Source organism: Paralichthys olivaceus, chromosome 3, assembly GCF_024713975.1.
Source record: "Paralichthys olivaceus isolate ysfri-2021 chromosome 3, ASM2471397v2, whole genome shotgun sequence".
Taxonomy (NCBI): domain Eukaryota; kingdom Metazoa; phylum Chordata; class Actinopteri; order Pleuronectiformes; family Paralichthyidae; genus Paralichthys; species Paralichthys olivaceus.
The window spans coordinates 1,789,910-1,813,952 of NC_091095.1; the positions used below are offsets into that span (position 1 = coordinate 1,789,910).

The window sequence follows — 24,043 nt, forward strand, 5'->3', positions numbered from 1 at the left end:
CAATTGAAAACTTAATAATGACCCAACCAGTGACTAAATACCTTCTACACTTAATAGATTTCTTTTGACAGTATTTATGATCTGGGGAGATTGTGTGTTTTTGTGTTTGGTAAAATCATGGAGGACAAAAAAGTGACGACGGTGGATGAAGAAAAAAGTTAAATGGATTAAATGTTTGTTTTGTTTTTATTATTTCAGTTAATGTCTGTTTGATTTATTTTATGTGTCTTACTTTTAATTCAATTATTATTTATTAACTAATTCACATTCAATTAATTAATTAACGTGTGATCTGTTTGTCATCGTTTGATTCGTTTGTCATAAAAAAACTACAACGCTCCGTCGCACACTTGATGACGCGGATGACGTCAGACGCGGAGGACACAGGGGACAGGAAGAGGTGGAAAAAGAAAGATGGCGGCGGGTTCGGATCACGGGCTGAAGAAACTAGTTTGGAAAAGTAAGTTCACGTCTAACGGGAGATTTTTAACGTCCACGTGAAACTGTAAGACTTTAATATTAAAACGTTAAAGGTTTAAACGCGACCACGTGTTGTTTCATCGACCGTTGCTCACGGTGAACTGCAGCTTCTGCTCTTGTTGTGTTTGACGCCGGAAGATTACAGATGTGTGTGTAACTGCAGTGATGACAACACGATTCAAAATGAATTCCTTCCTGTCGTTTCACCGGAACTTCACCGGCACGTCCTCAGGTTGTTGCCCCGCTTTAGTCACCCGCAGCCCCGCCTCGGATGTGTCAGTCTGTCGTTGACAAACCGACACACACACACACACACACACACACACACACACACACACACACACTCACACTCACATCAGGTTGTGTTGTTTCCGTTGGTGTTGGGTTAAAGTGAGGCTCCAGTTGAATCCATCAACAAACGCATTGTCTTGTCAAACGAGAACGCACTTACTGTTGTTGTATCTCACATTGAGAAGACGTGTGTGTGTGTGTGTGTGTGTGTGTGTGTGTGTGTGTGTGTGTGTGTGTGTGTGTGTGTGTGTGTGTCTCTCTGTGTCTCTCTGCTGTCTGGGAACTGTAATACAATCTGAGACTGTAATCCATGTTGTCACGTCCTCGGGCAGTCAGATCCTCGTTAGAAGCTGGCTCCAGTGAATCCCTCTCTTTTGAATAAACACAGTGGTTATGGTGAAGATGTCGCAGGTTGAGGTTTTTACCCTGAGCTGCTTCCAGAAGCACAAACTGAAGCTCTCAGTCCTCTGACCTGAGCGCATGAATCTGACTCTCAGCTGCTGATGTCTGCCATCGTTGTGTAACTATTCTCGGTTTCCGGTGTCCTGGTGTTTGAATGAGTCGTGTTCTGTGTCTCTTACAGAAATAAAAGAAACGATTATAGCGGACAGCAGAAAATCTGAAGTATGGAAGGTAAGAATCCTCAGTTCTTAAAGTTCAGGGACATGAAAACACAGATGCAGTTACTCTGGCCCCCATTTGACTGTTGGCTACTGATTTATCCTCTTCACAGATATTGATTCTGGACCCTTTCACCACCAAGCTCCTCTCGTCATGCTGCAAAATGTCCGACCTGATGTCCGAAAAGATAACAAGTGAGTGAAGCACTTTGTTTCTCCATGAGACTGAAACGTTTATGATGTCGTCTGTGTGTGGACGCCCGTCACTGCTGTTAAACTAAACCTCTTGTTGATGTAGTTGTGGAGGACCTGTACAGAATCAGAGAGCCTGTTCCAGAAATGAAGGCCATCTACTTCATGCCACCCACAGCTAAGGTCTGATATTATAACCCTGGAAAGGTCATTTTGCATTTCTTTAAATGGGTTTTCTTTATGATGGTGTTTCTACCTGTTATTTCTAAAACTATATTTCATATGTTTAGTGTGTGGATGCCTTTATTGCCGACTTCAAAACCAAACCCAAGTACAAAGCGGCTTATGTTTATTTCACTGACTGTAAGTAACCAACAAATCTCTGATCTACTAAAGCAGCGACATAACTGACTTCATCTAAATTGTATTGATGTTCATTTGTCCGACAGACTGCCCCGATGACCTGTTCAACAATATGAAGCTGTACTGTGGAAAGTACATACGAGTCTGTAAGGAAATCAACATGTCCTTCATGCCACAAGAGGCACAAGTGAGTGGTTTCAGTCTTCGTCCTTTCTCTCTCTCTTTATGCTTTTCTTTGTAGTTGGGAAGATATTTGCCGTGTTCTCTGCTTTATTATTTGATTACATGTAGATTGTTAAAATAATTCATAATTGTAACTGGTAATAATGAGTCAACAATTTATTTTTCACTGGTATTTTTGTTTTTTTATTTTCCAGGTGTTCACATGTGATAATCCGGGAGCTTTCCAAAGCATCTACAGTCCCAACAGCGTGGACAAAATGAAAACCCTGGAGACGCTCGCAGACCAGCTCGTCACTCTCTGTGCCACGTTGGACGAGTATCCAGGAATCAGATACAAGAAGTAAGTCAGAGAAGATTTGGTTTCTCAGCCCCTAAGCACAGTGAGAGCGTTCAGGAGAGAAGCTTGACCTGAGATCACAGGATGTGTTTTCTAACCGTGGCAGAAAACGAGGCTCAGGCGAGGGTCAGGTTGATTAACAACTAGTGAGCGCTTCAAAAATCAAATGTGTTTATACCTGATCTGCTTGGCCGCCCGTTACACTTTTTTATATATTGTGATAATGGTCCATATTTTCACAACTACACTGTCTAGAAATGACAGTTTGTCACAGCGGAGCTTTTCACGAGGAAACAGAATATCAAAGATTGTTCATTGGCTGGTTCTAAAATAAAACATTGCATCGTTAAACCTATTTTAAACCATAATATTTCATGGACTCATCATTTCTAGAGACACCAACATGGAGAACGCCAAGATTCTGGCAGAGCTGGTGGACAACAAGCTGGCCAGACACTACGATCTGGATGACAGTGGCAAGAAAAAGGTGAGACTCCTGCTGAATCAGGAATGTTGAAAGTATAAACAAGGTCTTAGAGCAGACGAGGAACTAGAGATACAGTGTTTTTTCTCCATCGACAGTTTAACAGAGGTTATAGAAATTTAAAAAGTAAAATGTTTGGAGTTGTTGCTCGATATCAGCATTATCACAGAAAGAAGGAAGACACGATGTGTCATAAAGCTGTAACCACGGTTTTTATAATATTAACATACTCTAAAATATAATTTATGTATTTCCCCCATCACCAGGGAAAGACCCAGGCCCAGCTGCTGATAGTGGAAAGAGGTTTTGACCCCGTCAGCCCCATCCTGCACGAGCTGACCTACCAGGCCATGACCTACGACCTCATCGATATCCAGAATGACACCTACAAGTAATACCAGCAGGGATTTCTCCATGTTCACACGTTTCAGATGAAACATTTCTAGCTGAAACCAATTATCTGGTTGTTTTTGTGGCCAGGTACAAGTCCAAAGATGGCTCGGAGAAGCAGGCCCTGCTGAACGAGGACGACATGCTGTGGGTGAAGCTGAGGCACAAGCACATCGCTGAGGTCTCAGAGTAAGTGTGTGCGACACCTGATTGGTGGGCGTGTCCTGTTCCTTTCTACCTCACCTCAGACATGACCCTGTTTTTCTTTTTCACAAAAGACAAATCCCCAAGATGGTGAAGGAAATATCTGCAAGCAAGAAACAGCCAGATGGGAAGGTACGGTTCTTTCTCCCACGATCGGAATGTTGAGCTTCAGTCCTGAGTCGAAATACCTGAGCAAACATTTTGTTTTCTCTTTAGATCACAATTAGCAACTTGGCCCAAATGATGAAGAAGATGCCCTCGTTCCGTAAACAGCTGACTGAGGTATGAAACATCACTTTACTCTCAAAGTTATCTGTTCAACTTCTATTGCTCTAAGGGATCATCATGTGGTTGGGTGTGTTGTTCCATGGCCCTGTTTTCATGTGTGGTTAACTTAAGCACTTTCTAGCAGCTGAACTGAATGGAAAGTCATAATAATAATAATTATGTGATATATACCTTCTCATGATGGGCAATCCTTTAGAAACTCTAATAATAACATGTATCACAATGGTCACATTGTTTCTCTCTGTTTTTGAATTTACAGCAAACCATTCACCTGCAGTTGGCCGAGGACTGCATGCAACAATTCTCAAACAACGTGGAGAAACTCTGCAAAGCTGAGCAGGTCTGTCCGTGGTCCTGTTTGTGTTTTGGTGGGAAACATTTTTACCACACCGGTCGTGTACTGTGTCTCCAGCCTTACTGAAAGATGAGAAATGTTTGGGCTCTGTGCAGGACCTTGCAGTGGGGTCGGACGTGGAAGGGGTGAAGGTGAAAGATCAAATGAGGACCCTGCTGCCTGTGCTGCTCCACCCGTACAGCACCCACGAGAAGGTCAGAGCTGTGCTGCTCTACATCTTCAGCCTCAACGGTACGACCTCCTCTACCTTCAGCTGATTCTTCTTGCTTTGTTCAGAAATTTAGAACTTTAAAACCTAAAGTTTCCCCTTTTCTACCAAGACCCTGATTGTTTGTTTGTTTGTTTGTTTATGTGTAAACAGGAACAACAGACGAGAACTTGAACAAACTCATCCAACATGTCAAGATCGAGGATGAACGAGAATTTATCCTGAACTGGAAAGAGCTGGGCGTCCCTATCATCACAGCGGTAGGTGGGGCTGAGGGAACGATCGACCGATCTGATGCTTTTTGATCCTTGACGAGTTCTTTATCTCGTGTGTCGTCGTTTTGTTTGTATGTTCGATTCTGTCGTCTGTCCCTGAATCTCTCCGTTGCTCAAATACGTTTCTGTTTCCAGTCGAGTCTCTTCGCTCGCAAAGCATCCAGACGGGATCGTTCCCAGGACCAGACGTACAACCTCTCCAGGTGGACCCCCGTCATAAAAGATGTGATGGAGGTCAGTGAGGAAGAATTGATTCTTATATTCAGTCAGTTGTCAGCATTTACACTTTATGACTAAAGATAAGAGAAACATTTAAACAGCATCAAGGTTTGTGTGCAGGTAGGAAGCGGTTATTTAAAGTGGGTCTGCAGAGCATGTAGAGCAAAAAGGAAAAAAGAAAACAAGTCTTACATGCGGATCGATCTGGGTCACTATGATTCCCCCGTCCCCCCGTGAAAGGAATTTGTGAGAAAAATAATGAACTGAGCTGTGAAAGCACCAGGAAGAGATGTTATCAGATTCAGGTCATCCATCAGGCAATGTTACATGTGTGTTTGTGTCCTGGGACACCTCAGCATCTGTAAGACGCAGGTGAGACCCATTTGTGTGTCCACCCCTCGGGAGCGTCCCCCTGATTCATCAACTTCCCTTTGTTCTGATTCTCAAGGGCTTATATCGTTGAAGCATTATATGTGTTGTGTGTGAGAAACAACAAGGTTTCCTGTTAACGTGACCAGGAAACAGACCGGTCTTTGACGAGTGGGAGCCTGAGTGAATGTTCTGGAGACTGAGAAGTGTTTGACGTCCCCTCGTGCTTTTTAGAGTCGGCAGCAGAAACTGTCACGTAGTTCTGTTCTTTCTCTGTCGTTCAAGGATTCAGTTCCTGCGTTTGGAGTTTGTTTCTGAATCACTTAACGACAAAATCACAGCTCTATTCACCGGAAATTAAACATTTGAGTTATACTTCAAGTCGTTTTCACAGACAGCAGGTTTTAAGTCATGAAAACAAAAAGCTCAAACTCAAACAGAAGGAAAGTTAAAGGACCGTCAGATAAAAATCCAGGTTTGATTAACGTCTACAGATGATGATAAGTTAATGATCCGTCACTTTCAGGACGCTGTGGAGAACAAACTGGACACCAGAGAGTGGCCGCACCAGTCTGAGTCTCCTGCTGCCTGGAACGGCTCCGGAGCTGTCAGGTGGGTTTTCTTTTAACGAGTCATCATCGCACATTAACTGGGTCAGACTTTTTATATTTGATCCCAGTCACTTATTGTCACACAATCCAGATTCTGTGAGAACCAACACCAAATATCTTCTTATTTCTTTTAACTGGCAAATGTAACAGGAAACCGTTTTTCTCACTTTCATCTGTCAAATTAATTGATTGTTTTACGAACTGAACGTCCTCGTTAGATTTCAAAGATAAATACAGACAGTACTAGTGTGATAAACTGGCGCCCTCCAGTGGTAATTTGTTTCTCCAGCTTTGTGATTCATCCCTGTTCTTTCCTGTCAGGATGTTCACTCATGGTTTTAGTTTGAATCTCACTAAAGTCCCTCCACCTGTCCTCTGGTCCTCAGTGCCCGTCAGAAGCACAAAGCCAGCTCTCAGGACGAGCGGCGGAGCGGCTCCCGCCTCATCATCTTCATTATCGGTGGAATCAGCTTCTCAGAGATGCGTTCCGCCTACGAGGTCACGCAGGCTGTCAAATCCTGCGAGGTCATCATAGGTGAGTGTTCGTACGAGATTTCACAGATCACATTGCATCTTGGGACACGTGTGACGGACCTTCTTTACACTTTGAATCCAGGGTCCTCCCACATTTTGACCCCCACCGGTCTCCTGGACGACATCAAGGCCCTGAGCAAACGTCCCATGGAGACTTTCACGATAGACGAACGGAGCAATGCCTGAGAAGTCTGCCCGCCCCCCCCCCCCGCATCTCATATCTCTCTGCACACTGCACTCAACTCTTCTTCCTGAATGGAAGACTGAAGGGAATTCACCTTAATGCTTATCTTTATGTTTTCGTGATCATTTAAAATCCTAGTGCACATTGACAGAAGGTGGAACAGATTCTCCTTTAAGATGATTTTCTCAATTGGAAGAATGAGGTCTGATATGACTTTCACTTTCCTCTCTGACATTCACATTTGTCCTTAAAAACAACCTGCCTGTAATGTTACGTGTTAAAGAGCAACTCTCGGAGACAGAATGATTTTGGGGGAAAGAAGCACAACGCTCATGTAAATACTGTATGAAAGCACTGAGGCCCTGCTCCACCATTTTTACTTTTTCAGTCACTGCTGTTTATAAACACTTAATATAATTTTCAAGAGTGTCTTTAACGTAGAATCTTTATGTTCTTGTTTTGAATGGCTGACTAATTAAAGGATGAAGTTGTTCAAAACTAGTCTGAGTTTGTTTTCTTCTTTATGGACTGAGAGGGAGTTCAAAATATCTAGAATCATTTCTGTAGCTTTGTTTGTTTCTATATTATGATGCTGAGCTGTCTGTGCATTCATGTTCTTCTCAATAGAAAGACAAGGGACGAATATAGAGCTTTGTTTCACTTTTACAAAAGGAGTTTATATATTATCAACCTTTCTCTTTTATATTTTCTAGAACTGGACAATCGAGTGGAGGATTGTTTTTGATTACACTTTTTTTTTCCGAGTCCTCGATGATTTTTGGCTAATTGCAATTAAAATGGGGGTTGTTAAAATTGTGTTTTAGGAATATGTTGTTTTAGTGCAGCAGAACCAATATTGTTGACTTAAATTATAAATACATAAAGTAAGAAAGAGCTGCACTTATCTAAAATACCTTTTAAAGGAGAAGTTTCTTTATGTTTTGACACATCAAAACTGTGTCGTCTCATAATAACACAGGAGGAAACCAGGAGCGACAGAGTCAGTGAGAGGAAACAGTGTCAGGTAACCACACACACACACACACACACACACACACACGTGACCCACTCTCTCTTTCCTCTTCTATTGACATGCGTTCACTGTTTATCCCACTTCACCTTTAGTCTGCAAAAAATTTAAAAGTTCATTAAAAAAGTATAAAAACTCAGCAAAGCAGAAACTTATAATAAATAATTAGCTAAATTAAAAACTCTTGTATCTCGTGTGTATAATTCAAACTGTGGGTATACATATAAATACAATATATAAGGAAAATAAAATGGAATCAAATACAGTTTCGTTGTGATGTTAAATAAGATTACAGTTCACTGTATTCCTTAAGACAAGAACAAAACAGCAGGCAGGTCCGGATGAGGAGACAAGAGAATAAACAACATTTTTAAAAAGAATAAATAACTTTTAATGAACTTTTAATGAACATTTAAAACAGTTAGTCATGTTTCTTCTCTACTGCGCATGCGTGAGACCTGCCGTCTCCTTGACGACGGGCGGAGGAGTTCACAGTTAGAAAACAAATCAGATTGACACGTTGGAAACTTTTCTTTCTCTCGGTTCTTCTCTCGTGGATCCAGATCAGCTGCTCACACTGACCCGCTCCGGGGGAAATGCTGTCGACGGCCGGTGAAGGAGGAGGAGGAGGAGGTGGAGGTGGAGGTGAGGAGCCGGGGTCAGGAGGACACAAAGCCGGTCACAGAGCAGCTCCGGGCCGGGAGGAGAGGCAGCGAGGAGCCGGTGTTCAGGAGGGAAGCGACGGGTCCAGATACGAGGGAGAAGCTGAGGACGGACTGAAACATGGAAGAGGGAGGTGGACCTGGAGGAGCGGGGAGGTTCGGATCTTTATCTACTCCCTAATACTCACTCCACACAATATAATACTTGTTTCAGGATAGATTCTACTTCTAGGTCAAAGTCACACTACTGTCAGACATTATAATGAATATACTCCACACATCAGTAACCCTTTCAGAATAATATACGTTATATTATTTATGTATTCATGTGTAACAATTACTTTAATGTTGCGTCTAGTAAATATAGAATTTAAACTTTTTCACATCCCGATGGTTAAACCAATATTTTAGATTATATTTTGTTTTTGATTCTGCGAAGAATCTGAAGCTGCCAAAAATGTAGTGTCAAAAGTGCAACATGTATAAATATAAAAAATCATATTACTGTCAGTTAGCTTGTGATCTGTTTTCAATTATAATCAGAGTATAAAGTAGAACCTCAGATCTGTACTGAAAAGTACTTGGATAATATACTTACAGTACATACTCGTCACCACTTAACGTAACAAAAAGTTTATAAAAGTACCTGAACTCATTTTTGGAGTTTCAAAGATGGAGGATAATTTGATGCTCATCCTGGTAAAGTTGTAAACTTTTTGTCTCCTGCAGTTAATGAAGCTGTCTGATTTCTCTGTCGGCTCCTTTAGTACCACGAGGGCTCTTACTACAAAGACTACAGACATGGGGACGGACAGTACTGCTGGCCCACTGGACACAAGTTCATCGGCAAGTTCTACCTCAACAGAAAGGAAGGATACGGACGACAGCTGTTCCCCGATGGAGCCACATTTCAGGTAAACCGGTCGAATGGATGATGACACTGTGGACTGAACTTCCAGTAAACCTCTGCCCCTCCTCAGGGTTTGTACCACACTGACCGGAGGTTCGGTCCCGGTGTGGTTAGTTATTCAGACGGTCGGCAGGATGTGGGTCTGTGGGTCGGGCCCCGCCTCCTGAGGCTCTGCTCAGCTTTAGAGGAGGGCTTCAGTCTGAAGAACTGTCCTGAATATGCTGCCGACATGGACCCAGCCGCCGCCACTGATTCCCTGACTCAGGTACAGTTCACGCTGATTATCACAGATCCATGTTTTATAAATCAAATCTGTGGATCTTTGTGTTTTAAATCTGCTTCTCTCTTCTGTTCCTCAGCCTCCAGTTCTCTGTGCCTCTCAGGTAAGTTTCTTCTCCAGTGAATATTCACCTGAGCTTTGCGACTTAAAGCAAATGAACTAACTCCTGTTTCTCCTCAGACACGAGCAGACAGAGAGCTGCTGCCAGATGAGAACTTTATCTATCCCCCCGGCTTGGAGAGTTACTCAACCAACGGAGACTTCCTGCCTCTGCCCGCTGGTCGAAGACGAGAGTTGGACCGGCACTTTTATGGCGAGCTGTGGGAGCCGGACATTTATCCGCACCAGGGCTATGAACGAGACCCACTGTCCAAGTGGCCGTTACAGGCCCGCATGCAGGCTCACATACACAAACACAGGTGATGATGATGATGGTGATCGGCAGTAGAACTTACATCTTGACTCCAAACATCAAGTGACTAACATGAAGGTTTCTATGTGTCTCTCAGACGACTGGCTGAAAACGTGTGCTGGGACGTAGCTGCCGTTCTCTCTCTGAGCAGGGGAGGGTTTGGTCCTAAAGGGCCTCTGGAGGAGGCCTCAGAGCAGCTGATCCGGAGCGCGTCACGAGGGGAGCGACGGGCTGTTTCCCAGATCCTCAGGACTGGTTTGGTTTACCCTGATGTAGCAGATTCACAGGGGAACACTGCACTGATGGCTGCCACAGTAAGACTGCATTCATTGTTCAGCCTTTGTTTCTTCAAACAACAGAAATAGAAAAATAGAAAAGCAGCTTCAAAATCAGCTGGTACCCAAACTTAAAATGTGGAGAATGTTTCCTCCTGCGCTCCTTCTCCTCACACAACATTCAAAGGTTTTCTCTATTTGGAGGCGTCTAATTCAAAGTCTCCTGTCTTCTTTGTTTCTGCCAGATAAACAACCACCATGATGTCATCCACCTGTTGTTGGATGAGGGCGTTGATATAGACAAGCTGAACTGTGACGGGATGTCGGCCCTCGCTGTGTGTCACGTCCTCTACTTCCCTCTTCACTGTCTGAACACCTCTGTGCTTGAATCACCTCAAACCCAAGTAACATTGAACCTCATGCATCTTTTAGCACCTGAACATTCTGTTAATTTACAATTTTTGTGTTTTGCACTGAAAACAAACTGAAATAAAACTCTTTGCGTTGTCCGATTTGTCGTCAGGTTTTAAAGAACCCATCTTCATGTGGGAGCCGCTCCCAGATCAGCCAAGCGGACTTCACCACAGACACACTCGAGCTTCACAACAGACCTCAGACCTCTAACACGTCCCTGAGCCTCCTCTCTGACCGGTACGAGTGTAGCTGCTCTAAAACTGCTCTGACACGTTATTCTGCAGAAACTCTACGTTAATATATTCCACATGTTCATAATTAAGACAAAGCAAAATGAAAATGTTCCATTTGTAGATTTGTTTTTAGTTTCATCTGAGGTTTGAATTTGATTTGTTGCGGTTTCTTTTCAGGACGGCAGAAGAACCAACCGACCGCATCCCACTTCACAGCAGCAACGCGTCAAACGACAGTGAGCTGATCCCTGAGTGTCGGCCTGGTCTCAATCAACCTGAGACGCCTACAGACACTGAAGTCCCTCTGGAGGAGGACAGCAGGGAGACAGAGACAGAGGGAGACGAGAGGAAAGAATGCAGCCATATGGAGGAGGACGGGGAGAGTAAAGAGGATGAAGGGAAGACTGAAGAAAAGGAAGTAAAAGGCCAGGAAAGAGTTGTTGGGTTGAAAGAGGAGATTGAGGAAGGCGGTGAGGAGAGACATTTTCACAAGGAGGATGAGGAGGTGGGGGAGTGGAGAGAATGTCGAGCTGAAACAGCAGCAGACGTTCAGGTATGTAAAGTACAGAGAAACCATCCGACTGCTGTTTACCCCTTTTAAATCCAATCCAGAAATACAAATGAACAAAGTGACTCATTGCTTGTTTGAACTCACGGTCGTCCTCTCATCCGTCTGCTGCAGGACGGAGAGCTGACCCACGAGCAGACGTCTGTCTCTGCCTGCTCCGTCAGCAGCTCCACCCTCCAGGACACACAGGAGACTGCACACAAAATGGCTGCCATGAAACTTGAGTCAGTTCCCTCTCTTCCCCTGTTCTGTTCTGAAGATACTCTGCCTGTGTCTCTCTGTGTGAGTCTTATATGTTGTTTGTCCGTCTCACCAGAAGAGACGTTCGGTTGGACACCCTGAAGCTTCTGTTGGAGCGTGGATCCGACCCCAACGCATCCAAGGTGCCCATGCCTGTCCTCTTTTTAGCAATCATGGCCGCTGACAGTGAGGCCGTCAGGAGGCTGCTGCTGTGTGGAGCTCGTACCGACATTCCCCTTCCACCTGAGGTAGGAATCCATGTTTCACTTCCTCTAAAGGAAGTTAATTCAGAGCAGGTTGAGCCATGATATCTCAAACCTCTCATCCTCATTGAAGAGGAAAGGCCTTTATCCGCTGCATGTGGCTGCAGCACTGCCGGGAACTGCAGGTCCCACGATCACAGAGCTGCTGCTGTGTGCCGTCAGCGACCCAGACGCTCAGGCGTGCGACCAGGACGACGTCTATAAACCAGATAAGGTGCGTGTCTTCTGTCACTTCTCGTTCTCGCCCATCGATATAATATTTTCATTCTTGGTGTTCAGCCTTTCAAGACGGCTCAGGAAACACTGAGCACGGACGAGTGGCCGCACCTCAGAGGAGGAGGCAGAACGGCTCTGCACGTGGCGTGTCAGAGAGTCAGTGACTACCAGGTCTGTGTACTGTGCATGCACACACACACAACTACACACTCCAGCACTAATATGACATCTGCTGAAAGACGCTGCTCAGTGAGCCAGGAGTCTGAGTGTTGTTTTGAGTTTATTATGTCGTTTTGACGTCATGACTTCCAACGTGTGGAAATGAAAAAATGAGATATGAATAATAAAGTGTTTTTCCTCAGAATGCCAGTGAGGTCGTGAAACTGCTGCTCTCACACAGAGCCAGCACACGCCTCCTCTGGAGTGGACACTCCCCTCTCTCTCTGGCTATAGCAAGTGGCAATGACCAGGTGGATACCACACACACACACACACACATACATTGTACACACACACGTGCACAATACTTCACTGTGTGCTTGACTGTTGTTAGGCTGTGGAGGAGCTGTTGAGAGGAGGCGCAGATCCTAACATCCCTCTGAGCCGTGGGGTGGGCAGCGCCCTCTGTGCTGTCGCCAACATCAACTACCACTTGTGTGGCAACAGACCTAAACTGGTACCACACACACACACAAACACACACACACAGACACACGCACACACACACACACACTCTCTGCGTACTGAGCAAATTATTCACAATCGTACAGTTTCCGAAATCATAAGCAAATAAATCTGTTCTCTGATCTCAAGCTGCTGTTGTGAGTCGTTCTCTGTGTGTTTGTCTCTGACGTAGCTGGACGTGTTAGCTGAGGCCGGTGCTGACATCTTGATGCCAGTCATGGTGGGTGACGTCGTGGGAACCGCTGTCGACTTTGCACACGACTCCTTCAACCAGGTAACGCACCCTCTGTCAGAAGACTGTGCGCTTTTAGTTTAATACAATAAACTGAATTCAAATGTTTGCATGGCAGAACACAGAGTTACCACTATATTGTGTTAAGTACACATGTACAGTATAAAAGTACTGCAATAACTCTTCCATTAGTCCTACTTTGGGATTTTAATTGATGTTAATTATTTGTCAGATCCAGTGTTTCTGTAGTTTTTGAGGCTGTACTTAGTTCTGCAGTTTTACTGTAAGTTTTATTGACATCACTGAGTTGACTCACCTCTTCTACCACATTTTATACACACAAAACGTATAAAGTAAACTGGCACAGAGTATTATTTTGTTTTTATTACTTATTTCTGAATCTGAGCAGCCGTCTTTACGTTTAATGTCATCGTCCAGGACTTACATATTGCCAACACTCCCTTTCACGCTTTGAACCTTCGGGAGAGGGAAACATTCATAGCACGGCGCCAGCTGCTGAGCATGATGGGAGATCTGCTGAGACAAACTGCTGTCCAGAGGGAGAAGGAGACTTTACAGAGAGAAACACAGCTCCCTCCAAATGGTCAGTATAATATAATTATGTTTTTGAAGATAAGAAACTCTGTGTATCGCTGTGTTAATGTGAACTATAACGTAGAGAGGTCTGTGTACACAGGGCCAGGTTCCATTTCCTCAAATGGGCCCCTCCTCAGATGTGGAGCTCTACCACACATTATTGAAAAACACAGGTACAATCAAAAGGGGCATGTTCATATTGTCCCATTTCTTTTTCTAGTAAAATAATCAGTAAGAATAAATTTCCGGAGCCTGTCAGTATCTCTTAATGTGTGAATTTCTCAAAGGAAACCTTTGTTGAAGTTCTGCTATCACTGCGGCCGCTCTGTGTCCGTGAAGCTGACGGCCTGTAGCCGCTGCCACAAGGTTTCCTACTGCTCCATGGGCTGTAAACTGAAGGGATGGGAGGAGAGACACAAGGACGAGTGTGTCAGGGCGACAGGTGGGAGTGGGAATCCCAGGAGACGCTCCGAATAACAAGAATGAATCTGGGATATTTACAGAAAATATGTTTGTTGTCTGGAAAAGTTGTTGTTGGTTGATTGTGGATGATAAATACTATGTCTGTCTGTCTCATTCCAGCTTCTGCCATTGGAACCAAGAGGAAAGATTTGTTAAAACCCCCTAAAGTCCCCGGGCCCTTGAGTGACAGGTTGAGATCCCCGGGAGTCCACAGACCGTTGATAATGACAGAGAAGATCTTAGAGAGCCAAGTCAACCTGAAGGAGAACTACAGCTGCAACTGACTTCATCGAGTTAATCCTGTGTCCCATTCTGTCTTCAACTCAAATACACTCTTTATTGCTGAGGACGATATTTTGTGCCATAATAATTTCTCATCGGCATTGTTCTTTGTACTAGGTCTCACAGTCAAAGTACTTCAGTCCTCTGATATTATTAATGACTTTAGATTCTTTATTGTTGTACTTGTTTGCTAATTTGTATAAATAGTTCTTTCTCTAATCTTTACATTTTTGTGAAATACTGAATCATTTTCCCTCTTTGTCCTGAAAAATGTTCCATGTATAAGAAGACGAATTAAAAAATATCATTTGTAGAACAGAAAATCATATATCCCCCCAAAGATAAAGAAAATAAAAACATTTAAACAATAATAACAAATTAACAATATTAATAAAATTATTACATTCAAAACATATTTAGGACTTACGTAAGTTTCATTGTCTTTCAGGTAAGAATCCGTAAAAAATGTGTGTATTATAATACAATATTTAAAGTTTTAAAAATTAATTCGGAAAACTGAGCATCAAACATAAAAACAGGGGAGGGGTCGCAATTTATATTAAAATTATAAACAAATTCAGTAACATCCAAATATACTCAAATGTGTAAAGTTTATACTTCAGCATTTTCTGCTTCTTCTGAAATTAATCCTGATTTCACTTGTAGAACTACATTTTAAACAACACCTTAACTTCATTGTCTTTCACAGTCCCTCATAAATACCCTCAGAAGACATTTATAGGTGTACTGTCTTTCTTAATGTGCGACTGTGTCATCGTCCAGCCAGCCCCAGGCCAAGCCCACTGACAAGCCCTCTGACCCCCATCAAGGTAGGAAATATCTGGTTGTTTGGTGTTGGTACACAAGTTTACACCTCCACAAAATGTTCCTGCAGTCAATGGCAGAGTGAAGGACAGATTGTTTCAATTGTATGCACAACAAAAATGATTTTTCTCTCGTGGTTGCTGATTTTTTTTGCTGAAGAGAGCTTGTTTGTTAATGGTTTCTGATTTCTTCTTTCATTTTCATGCGCTTGACTTTATCAGAGATTTCATATTCAGATTTATTTTACTGGCATCTGTCAGGTAGTGTATACATTAATGGTGAAACCCTGTGGTGCTGTGGTATTGGCATGACAGTGTGATATAAGGAGAATATATACATTAGCATTTTTGTCAGAGCTACAGGGCTGGATAAATCTTTTCTATCTTCCTTACCATGCTGACTAGGATACTGTGATTTAGTTTAAGCTTTAGTTTACTTTCACTGTGTTCCACCACAGACATTTAAAGCACACACCCATTAAATTAGTTGAGATCCTTTGATATCTGCCTGTGTTCCTTTGATTTGATCAGGTGCCTTTTCCTATGATGTGTCTTTTTTCCTTTGATGTGTCTTTTTTCCTATGATGTGCCAGATCCTTAATATACCCACACATTACATCTGTGTCACTACAACAGAGCTACAGAAGCATTAACTACTGACCAATGGACCCATTCGATTACATCGGTTCTGTGGCCTTGACATTTTTTCAAAGGATTACCTTCGAACAATGGCAGCTGATAAGAACGGGTGTGCCGGATGATGCCACAAACACTCTGTTAGCCAAGCTGCTATTGGAGATCATAACATGCTATTCACGTACTTTGTCCACGGATCCTGAGTCCCGAAATGCGGTCATGACAGAAGAGGATATCCTTTTCACTGTGGGCAGTCAAATCATGATGGCTTTTACAAATTTCATGACTTTTGGGGAGGTACTCCAGTGTGACAACTTGTACGTCTTGAAGGACTTGATCCTTAAAGAGATCAGGATGACTCTCCACTATCCTTTTTTCATTGTCATGAGGTGTGGACACCCTACTGCATATGTCACACCCCCCTGCAGACTCCAAACAATGATTGACCATACCTGCAAAATACTATCTACCTTCAATTCCAAAATGGAGCTACTTAAAACACATCCACTCTCATGTCAGAGGCAAAGCGAGACTACCAATGGACATACTGGGGACACCCAGAACGTCAGATCTGTGGATCCAGGAACTGATGAAGGGGTGTCATTGGTGCACAGATTTGCTTCAGTAATTTCTGAAAAAGTAAGTAAGGAGGTGGATAATGTGGTGAATTCCAAGGATGTGGGGGATGCCGAGGATGTGCATATCTCAGAGTATGCAAAGGATATAAGAAAAGCAACTGTTGCGAAACTAGTGAGGAAGGTAATCTATAAGATATACAGGGCAGGAAAAAACCACACCGAAAACACGGAATCTGTCATTGAGTATTTCTCTGAAAAAACATGGGCTATGGTCAAAGACACCAATTTTGCTTTGAGGCGAATTCATGGACCACTTTACCGGGACATTTTTGAGGACCTGTGTGAGAACTGGGGTTCTGCAAGCATACAGCTGTATGCCATCAAAACACAGCAAAAACAATTTGTAGAGCTGTTTGTGTCCCTTATTAGAGATCACTTGACAGATCCAAATCAAAGGAGTTCCGCAATTAGGTTGTTTGTATCTGTTCGCAGAAAAATCACAAACCTGATCAAAAAAATTAACTTGCCTTGAGATCTGCCCCTGTCAACCAACTTAGGTTCTCTCAGACTACACCACTCCTCCACACCCTTTGCTTGTTACCAGTGGCTGCCCGCATCTGTTCTAAGACACTAGTACTTGCGTACCATGCTGCAAACGGATCAGGCCCAGTCTACATCCAGGACATGGTTGAACCATGTTCAGGACTTTGTTGTTGTGAATAAGTAATGTCTGTGTAGGGAACATATTTATCCATATATATTTTTGTCTGAGTATTTATTTGTTAAAATGTAAATAAAACAAACAAAACAAGAACATGTTGTGATGACGTAAACTTACTATACAATGCAACATAGTGTTTTGTATGAAAACACATAAAAAATATAAATATTTATACATACTGTATATATAAAATATATCATCTTGTTCTGACATATGGTATAGAAATGACAATTTAAGTATATCCCAACCCTTGAATTTAAAAGCATCAACAACATTCATTTTTGAACAAAACTCCCACAATAGCTGTTGTTCATCATATAATACTGTAATACAATTTTGAAAATAATTCCACTGATTTACTCATGGGATTTTCTATCTACCAAACTTTCTTCAATAATCGGTCTAATTTAAGAGTGCGTTATTTTGAAATGTTAAAGTGCAACAGTAATTGTAGTGATTTCAGTTTGCATCTTTAAAAAAAAAAGCCCTATATCCTGAGCTAGCGTAATCCCATCTCTGTGGAGCTTCAGGGCGCATATGGAGCTCTAACTTCCCCAATACCCACAGTATTGATGAACACATGGATTGTGAATATTTTTGTGAATGCTCAGAAATGCATTTCAAAGCAGCAGAAACAAAGTGAGCCGGTGTAGACTTGCACGGGATAATTAGGTGTAGAGATGGATGGATGGACGAGGTATTGAGAGAGAACTACATCCGGCCTTCTGCAAGGTGGGTCGGGAAAGAACCCATGAAAATGTTGGTGTGGATCTGATTAAATGGGCAAATCCACAGCCCCTTAGAATTAGGTTTAGGTTAGGGTTGGGGGCCAGTGAATGCATGATGCCAATGACTGTCCTCACAACTCTATCCATCCATCCATCGATCTGTCCATCCATCTATCCATCTGTCCATCCGTCCATCCATCTATCTACCAATCTACCTATCCTTATTTCTTTTTATGGTTTCCAGTCCCAGGTCCACCCTCACTTCCTCTTAGTCTAGTTCTTCTATTTTCCCTCTTTTTCTGAATCTATAGAGAGACGCACGTGTCAGTGTGTGTGTGTGTGTGTGTCAGTGTGTGTCAGTGTGTCTGTGTGTGTGTGTGTGTGTGTGTGTGTGTGTGTGTGTGTGTGTGTGTGTGTCTTTAAAGTGGTTGCAGCTGCAGCTCGTGATCTTACATCACACACATGAGTCAGCAGTGGGATGGGCCTCATTGTTTCCTGCAGAATAACTTGTCAGTCAAAGCTGCAGGAGGAACAACCACGACAGCTCCGGACATTTAAAGACTTTGTTCAGAATCACAGGAGACACCGGGACACACAGTGATCAGCTGACAGGGAGGTTCAGGGGAGGTTTGTCTCTGTGTGACCCGGGAGACATGAGCTCTGACCTGGAGGAGCAGGAGGACGAACTGCTCGCTCTCCTCAGCATCTTCGGAGCGGAGGAGTTTGTCCGGAACGAGTCGAGTCCCGCCGGGGAAATCCGAGTGTGTGTGGAGCTTCCTGCCGACTTCACCGTGTCTCTGACCGAAGGTAAACAAACCGATGACGTGGTTTATTCTGTCAAATGAAAGTTGTGACAAATCACAAACTCATATCCGCCAAATGTCTCTGGTCCAACTGATCAAGAAATACAAATAATATTAATAATATATAATGAGAATGGAGCTATATTAACACTGTTGTTTCTACCTGAGGTGGAACAGTGAGGCAGTATGAGCTGTCCTTCCTCCCCCCTCTGCTCCTGAACTTTGAACTTCCTGCAGATTACCCATCATCCTCCCCTCCTTCCGTCACCCTCACCTGCAGCTGGATGACACGCTCACAGGTACAGATGTGGTTCAGTTAAACTTCACTGGATGACTCTGTTCAGTACTGACTCTGTCTCCCCCCCACAGCTCTCTGCACTGGGCTCTCAGCTCACTGACCTCTACCTGGCCACCGGAGGCGCTGTGGTGCTCTTCTCCTGGGCCCAGTTCCTCAGAGAGGATGCCCTCAGCTTCCTGGAGGTTCATACTCACCTGGAGCTCAACCCCGACGAACGCAGCCCTCAGCACTTTAGCCTAAACTCACACAATCAGAATAACGGAGACACGTCAGAACCAGGATCTACAGATGACCCGGGCCTTAAAGACTCAGGTGTCTCCGCTCCACATCTGGACGGGATTCCTGCTGAGGGCCCAAAGCCTCTGACCTCAGACTGGAGCAGCACAGACTCTCAGGGAGCAGGAGCTTCACCACAAAGTCATTCAGCCTCGGAACATGAATTCAGGGAGGAACCAGGGCCTCCTGGTGAGTCAGGGTCAACGGAAGCTGAGCAGATCCTCCAAACCTCAGAGAACGATCTGTCTTCAGTGGATAACAGAACCAAACCTCTCCCCCTGGCTGATCCTGACCACAAGAGTGAGGGTTTCTCAAAGGAAGGTGACGTTCCATCATTGCCTCCCTCTGGCTCCTCAGGTGAGTTCCATCACACTGAACGAGGAGCTTCTGCTCTGCCGCTGCAACCGAGAGAATCCTTCCAGAACAAAGAGCAGCTCCTCCCCAGGCGCTCCTCCACTCCGTCACAAACTCTGCTGTCGCAGCTCTTGATCTACGACGCTGCACAGAAACAGAGAGAGTTCTCCACCACCCTGTTCGACTGCGGCGTGTGTTTCGTGGGCTGGCTCGGGTCGGAGTGTGTGCAGCTGCCTGAGTGTGGACACATCTTCTGTCAGGCTTGTCTGTCTGAGATCTGTAAGATCCAGATAACGGAGGGGAACGTCCGGGGCGTCACCTGTCCTGAGATATCCTGCACGGCCAGTCCCACCCCTGCACAGGTACAGCCCTCACCTCATCAGTGAAACTTGAATTTTACACAATTACAACGTGGAAAACTGCTTCGGTAACGTGTCATTGTGTAGTTTGTCCAGCAGAGAGCGTTACAACTGCATTTCAGTTACTTATAATAAGTTTATTGCTCGATAACAACATCTTGGGGATCATTGTCACTGGGACGGTTTCAGTCAGATTCCAGAGATGAGCTGGAGTCCACACACCAAGACTACTTCTAAAACAGGAATCTTCTGGATTTGACCTGATTTCTCTGAATGTGTCTCCGGGGACATTTTTCTGTTTTGAAGGTGAGGAGTCTTGTGGGAGAGAAACTGTTCAGCCGATACGATCGTCTCCTGCTGCAGTCGACTCTGGACCTCATGTCTGGTGAGTTACTGTGGATGAAGCTTTCCAAGCCTTGATACATCAGGATGACCAGAGAGTAAACACAAGTCATTGTTCTCGGGAGGTGGAAGATAAAAACATCATCTTCAGCACCTGCTTATGAAAAGCAAGTTATTTCAGTTGATATCGGTCTCATGTCCTTCCTCTCCTCCCCTCCTCTTCTCGTGCAGATGTGACGTACTGTCCTCGCCGCTCCTGTGGTTCGCCCGTCATTGTGGAGAAGCCCAGCTCTGCAGCACTGTGCTCTGTGTGCCGCTTCGCTTTCTGTGTCACCTGCAGAAAGACTTACCACGGAGCAGAGGACTGTCAGCCGCAGAGCAGCATGAAGAAACTGACTGAGACAGACCAGCAGGGGAGCATGGACGTGCCACAGTCTCAAGGTACACGAGGATGTGTTTGTGTTTGTGAAGCGAAGACACTGGAAGTGATGTAAGTGTTAGACTGAATGGAGTCGCTGCACAACTGTTAAATCACATGTTCTGTGAGACAAAGTTTTCATATTGGCTCATAATGGACAATATATATATATACATACCGATATATCTGTGACAGGCGATCTGTGTCTGCAGTAACATCAGCTGATCAATACCTCTGTCGTCTCTTCAGGTCGTTTTTTTAACCAGAACAAAACAAATCAAAAACAAGGAGCCGTTTCGTTGCTCAGCAACAATCCTCAGATCAATAATCAGTGTTGATAATAGTTCCATGTTTGAGCTTCAAGTGTTTCCTGTACTTTTAGTATCATGCTGTTGTTGTTTGGGGCAGTTTTGATCATCGGATGAGACGGTGATGTTTGTCAGATTGATGTCAGAGAGTGTTTTATTATATTCAGCTCGGTCCATGTTGTCTGTTGTAGCTCTGTGTTAAAATGTCAGTAGCTGTAACACTGAGTGGTATCTATGCATTTTAGTTATAGGAGGAACCAGAGACTGTGTATAAAAAGGGAAGAACCTGTGAAATAGTTACAATTCCTTAAATTTGAGAAGAACTACTGAAGGTATAAACAACCTTCTTCTTTTTGTCATTTGAATATTTCATTAACAGAACCTGTGTTAGTGGGAGCAGGTGAACTGGGAGGTTGATGGTAGAAAAGAGTCTGATAAGACAGATAATCCTGGAACAATCCGTCTGTTTGGTGATCTGAGGTGATGCTTTGTGTTTCTCAGAGGGGATGAGGGCTCTGTCGGACGACTACGCCACCAGCAGGATGCTGCAGGTCATTCTGCCGGATATCTTGAGTGAGGACTGGGTTGTGTTCAACAGCAAGAGCTGTCCTCACTGCTTCTGCAAAATAGAGGTGTGTATATTTACCATCTTATCACTCTGGGCAGCTCAGGCAGGGTTGGGCCTGTGTCACATTGTAAAACGACGTTCACCTGGTGGGACATGTGTTTTATGTTGTGTTTGATGCTGCAGAAAAACGGAGGATGCAACATGATGACGTGCTCTCAGTGCAGACAGTTCTTCTGCTGGACCTGCCTCACCAGACTGACGAGAGCTGCTGCAGGGGATCACTTTCAGGACGGCTCCTGCTCTCTCCATGGACCATACTTACCCTAGCTCAGATACCTCCACCAGACATGTGGGTGAGAGACCGTGTTTGTCCTGCTGTGTTTTTTAAATCCAGTTTTAATGATTAAAAAAAATACCAGGATGTAAAACGAATCGTGATAAGTTAGAGCACGTTTTAAAACTAAAAGAATCTATATCCTATAAACATGAGGTGCTTTATGGGTCAGGGATGTTTTTTAATCTCAGTTTATTTAAAGAAAAACCAGAAACATACAAATATCACATTTTTAATTAATAACTAAATCTAACTAACTATTTTACCATCACTGATTTCTAATGTAGCTCAAATAAATCAGTTTTCCCTAAAAATGACTTAAATGATAATTTACAGTCACTTCACATTAATTACAAACAACAATACAAAAAAACTATTATTGTTTTTTAATTGTTGCTGCAGGTATGAACCCAGAACCTTCTGGCTGTGTGAGGCGACAGTTCTCACCCGCTGCGCCACTGTGCCGCCTCTTCTCTGAAGTATCTAACTGTGATATCACTGCAGACCCTTCCGCTTCTGTTGTGGGCCGGACCAGTATCTTTGAGCTCTATCCTGTTTGCAGCGTAACAAAATACATGATGATGTAGATAATCACAAAACACTATATTTTAAGCCTTTGGAAAAATATGATGCAGCTTCATCTACCTCTGAAACCTTTATGGTCTTATCTCTCCAGCATGGGCCTTAATGTGAGCGTGTGAGGGTCATTTATCTATTTATCAGATGGTGCTGATGCTGATTGGTTTTCTACATGAGCAGATTTCACGTGTGTGTTGTTGTTTTTAATTTAATTTAATAAATAAAATATAAAACAAGTCAGTTTCTGGGTCATTTAGCTTCTATACCCTCTGACTGACTTCCTGTTTGTGAAGCGTCTCCCTCCCTTCCTCCCCTGTTCTGTCTCAACAGTGGAACAAAGACCACTGTTACTGCAACATGTCCCCAGGCTGCGGAGACATGATCAGAAATCTACAGCTGTCTTTCATATGGAGCCAAGAAACACTGGCCCCGCTCGCTTGTTGTCTTTCTGTGAGTGTGTGTTTGTTCAGGACAGAATCCAGTTTCCACACAGGGGTCATCATTTTCCCCAGAAATGTCTGAACATCTTTTTGTCCTCATGACCCACAGTCCTCATCGCAGCCTGCAGAGCTGGAGCTGGACGTGTCTTTGTGGTTGACGAGGCTTTTTGTAACAACGTGCAAGACATGAGGTCGTCTGTAAATAAAAAGTCAGCCTCCGATGTGAAAAAAAAAGCATCAAGATACAAGAATCCCATGAAATATGAAGGAACAGCAGTGCAGTACTATCTTATTATAAGAAAAACCTTTATCTTTTATTTATTGTATTTATTTTATCATTTTTAATCAGGAGTTTGTTTGTTTTATTGCTTTTTCACCCATTAATATAAAATATATTATACAATATTATATACACACTTTCATGAATGAATGCAGGTTTATATTTATTGTAGGTGCTGGTATAAATAATCCAGCAACAAGAGGAGGCATATACATGCATATATTCATGAAAGTGTCAGCAGGAGTAGAAACAGCAGACGGAGGCAGTTTGCAGCGTCGAGGTCCTGCTGGACAAATATAAGATTCACCAAGTGGCAGAAATCCAAGGGTGCAAATCATCAACGACTTAAACCTGAGGCCAGAAAACCACATTTCAAGCAATCTGTCTGTCAGCAGTACATATATACATATATACATATATATATATATATATATACTTAGTGTATAATAATACGCTCTCAGCACAGAGCTTCTCCCTGTGAGCCAATAACAGCATCAGCCAGCAGAATGTTTATTTCCCTCGGAGCAGTGAGAACAAACGAGACACATTCACTGGAAATAATCATCAACTCAGCTCGGCCATTTATCATCTGCACGTTTATTCATCAGAAAACACACACACACACACACACACACACACACACACACACACACACACACACGCGCACCGTTCAGTCAGTGTATTGGCAACTTTGTCCAGAGGCACAGGAAGTGTGCTGAGGTTTTCACAGGGAGAGTACACTGTCCTGCAGGGGGCACTGTGAAGACACCCGGGGCCCCTGACAGCGGTGTGGGGCCCTGAATTCTGACTGTAAACAAAGATGGACGACATGACGGCTCCTAAAAGTGAA

The 24,043-nt window shown here is 43.6% G+C and overlaps 3 protein-coding genes across 5 annotated transcripts; all 3 read left to right on the top strand.

Moving 5' to 3' along the window:
• The first annotated feature begins 306 nt into the window (after nt 1–306).
• Nucleotides 307–7,085, top strand: stxbp3 (syntaxin binding protein 3). The gene is made up of 19 exons (XM_069520417.1): nt 307–460; nt 1,355–1,404; nt 1,505–1,586; nt 1,690–1,766; nt 1,874–1,946; nt 2,033–2,133; nt 2,324–2,469; nt 2,860–2,953; nt 3,217–3,341; nt 3,431–3,529; nt 3,619–3,676; nt 3,761–3,826; nt 4,092–4,172; nt 4,283–4,418; nt 4,549–4,655; nt 4,806–4,904; nt 5,785–5,870; nt 6,256–6,404; nt 6,486–7,085. Exons 1-19 carry the CDS (start codon nt 415–417, stop codon nt 6,587–6,589), a joined length of 1,779 nt encoding a protein of 592 aa, XP_069376518.1. The 5' UTR covers nt 307–414; the 3' UTR covers nt 6,590–7,085.
• Nucleotides 7,086–8,088: 1,003 nt separating this feature from the next.
• On the top strand, nt 8,089–14,725 carry ankmy1 (ankyrin repeat and MYND domain containing 1). The gene is made up of 20 exons (XM_069520424.1): nt 8,089–8,435; nt 9,047–9,193; nt 9,260–9,454; nt 9,549–9,572; nt 9,650–9,888; nt 9,979–10,195; nt 10,402–10,560; nt 10,680–10,807; nt 10,981–11,356; nt 11,486–11,595; nt 11,688–11,859; nt 11,948–12,088; nt 12,154–12,261; nt 12,453–12,560; nt 12,644–12,766; nt 12,947–13,048; nt 13,445–13,610; nt 13,704–13,776; nt 13,891–14,045; nt 14,186–14,725. The coding sequence occupies exons 1-20, from the start codon at nt 8,214–8,216 to the stop codon at nt 14,347–14,349; spliced, it is 3,129 nt and encodes a 1,042-aa protein (XP_069376525.1). The 5' UTR covers nt 8,089–8,213; the 3' UTR covers nt 14,350–14,725.
• Nucleotides 14,726–18,324: 3,599 nt separating this feature from the next.
• Nucleotides 18,325–22,709, top strand: LOC109640241 (E3 ubiquitin-protein ligase RNF14-like). 3 transcript variants are annotated; one of them, XM_069520436.1, is made up of 8 exons: nt 18,325–18,641; nt 18,806–18,936; nt 19,007–19,927; nt 20,231–20,309; nt 20,498–20,707; nt 21,494–21,624; nt 21,744–21,909; nt 22,297–22,709. In XM_069520436.1, exons 1-7 carry the CDS (start codon nt 18,488–18,490, stop codon nt 21,885–21,887), a joined length of 1,770 nt encoding a protein of 589 aa, XP_069376537.1. In that variant the 5' UTR covers nt 18,325–18,487; the 3' UTR covers nt 21,888–21,909; nt 22,297–22,709. The 3 variants fall into 3 exon arrangements, with proteins under 3 accessions (XP_069376537.1, XP_069376530.1, XP_069376536.1); XM_069520435.1 differs by having other exon boundaries at nt 18,332–18,641; nt 21,744–21,913; XM_069520429.1 differs by having other exon boundaries at nt 21,744–22,709.
• The last annotated feature ends 1,334 nt before the right edge of the window (nt 22,710–24,043 follow it).

Excerpts from the sequence above, each read along its gene's own strand:
- ankmy1 (XM_069520424.1), top strand. The coding sequence starts at position 8,214 with ATGCTGTCGACGGCCGGTGAAGGAGGAGGAGGAGGAGGTGGAGGTGGA. Across the intron at positions 12,089-12,153 it reads ACGTCTATAAACCAGATAAG|CCTTTCAAGACGGCTCAGGA; the intron begins GTGCGTGTCTTC and ends CTTGGTGTTCAG. Across the intron at positions 13,611-13,703 it reads AACACAGCTCCCTCCAAATG|GGCCAGGTTCCATTTCCTCA; the intron begins GTCAGTATAATA and ends CTGTGTACACAG.
- stxbp3 (XM_069520417.1), top strand. The coding sequence starts at position 415 with ATGGCGGCGGGTTCGGATCACGGGCTGAAGAAACTAGTTTGGAAAA. Across the intron at positions 2,954-3,216 it reads ATGACAGTGGCAAGAAAAAG|GGAAAGACCCAGGCCCAGCT; the intron begins GTGAGACTCCTG and ends CCCCATCACCAG. Across the intron at positions 5,871-6,255 it reads AACGGCTCCGGAGCTGTCAG|TGCCCGTCAGAAGCACAAAG; the intron begins GTGGGTTTTCTT and ends TCTGGTCCTCAG.
- LOC109640241 (XM_069520429.1), top strand. The coding sequence starts at position 18,488 with ATGAGCTCTGACCTGGAGGAGCAGGAGGACGAACTGCTCGCTCTCCTC. Across the intron at positions 18,642-18,805 it reads CACCGTGTCTCTGACCGAAG|GTGGAACAGTGAGGCAGTAT; the intron begins GTAAACAAACCG and ends TTTCTACCTGAG. Across the intron at positions 20,310-20,497 it reads GACTCTGGACCTCATGTCTG|ATGTGACGTACTGTCCTCGC; the intron begins GTGAGTTACTGT and ends CTTCTCGTGCAG.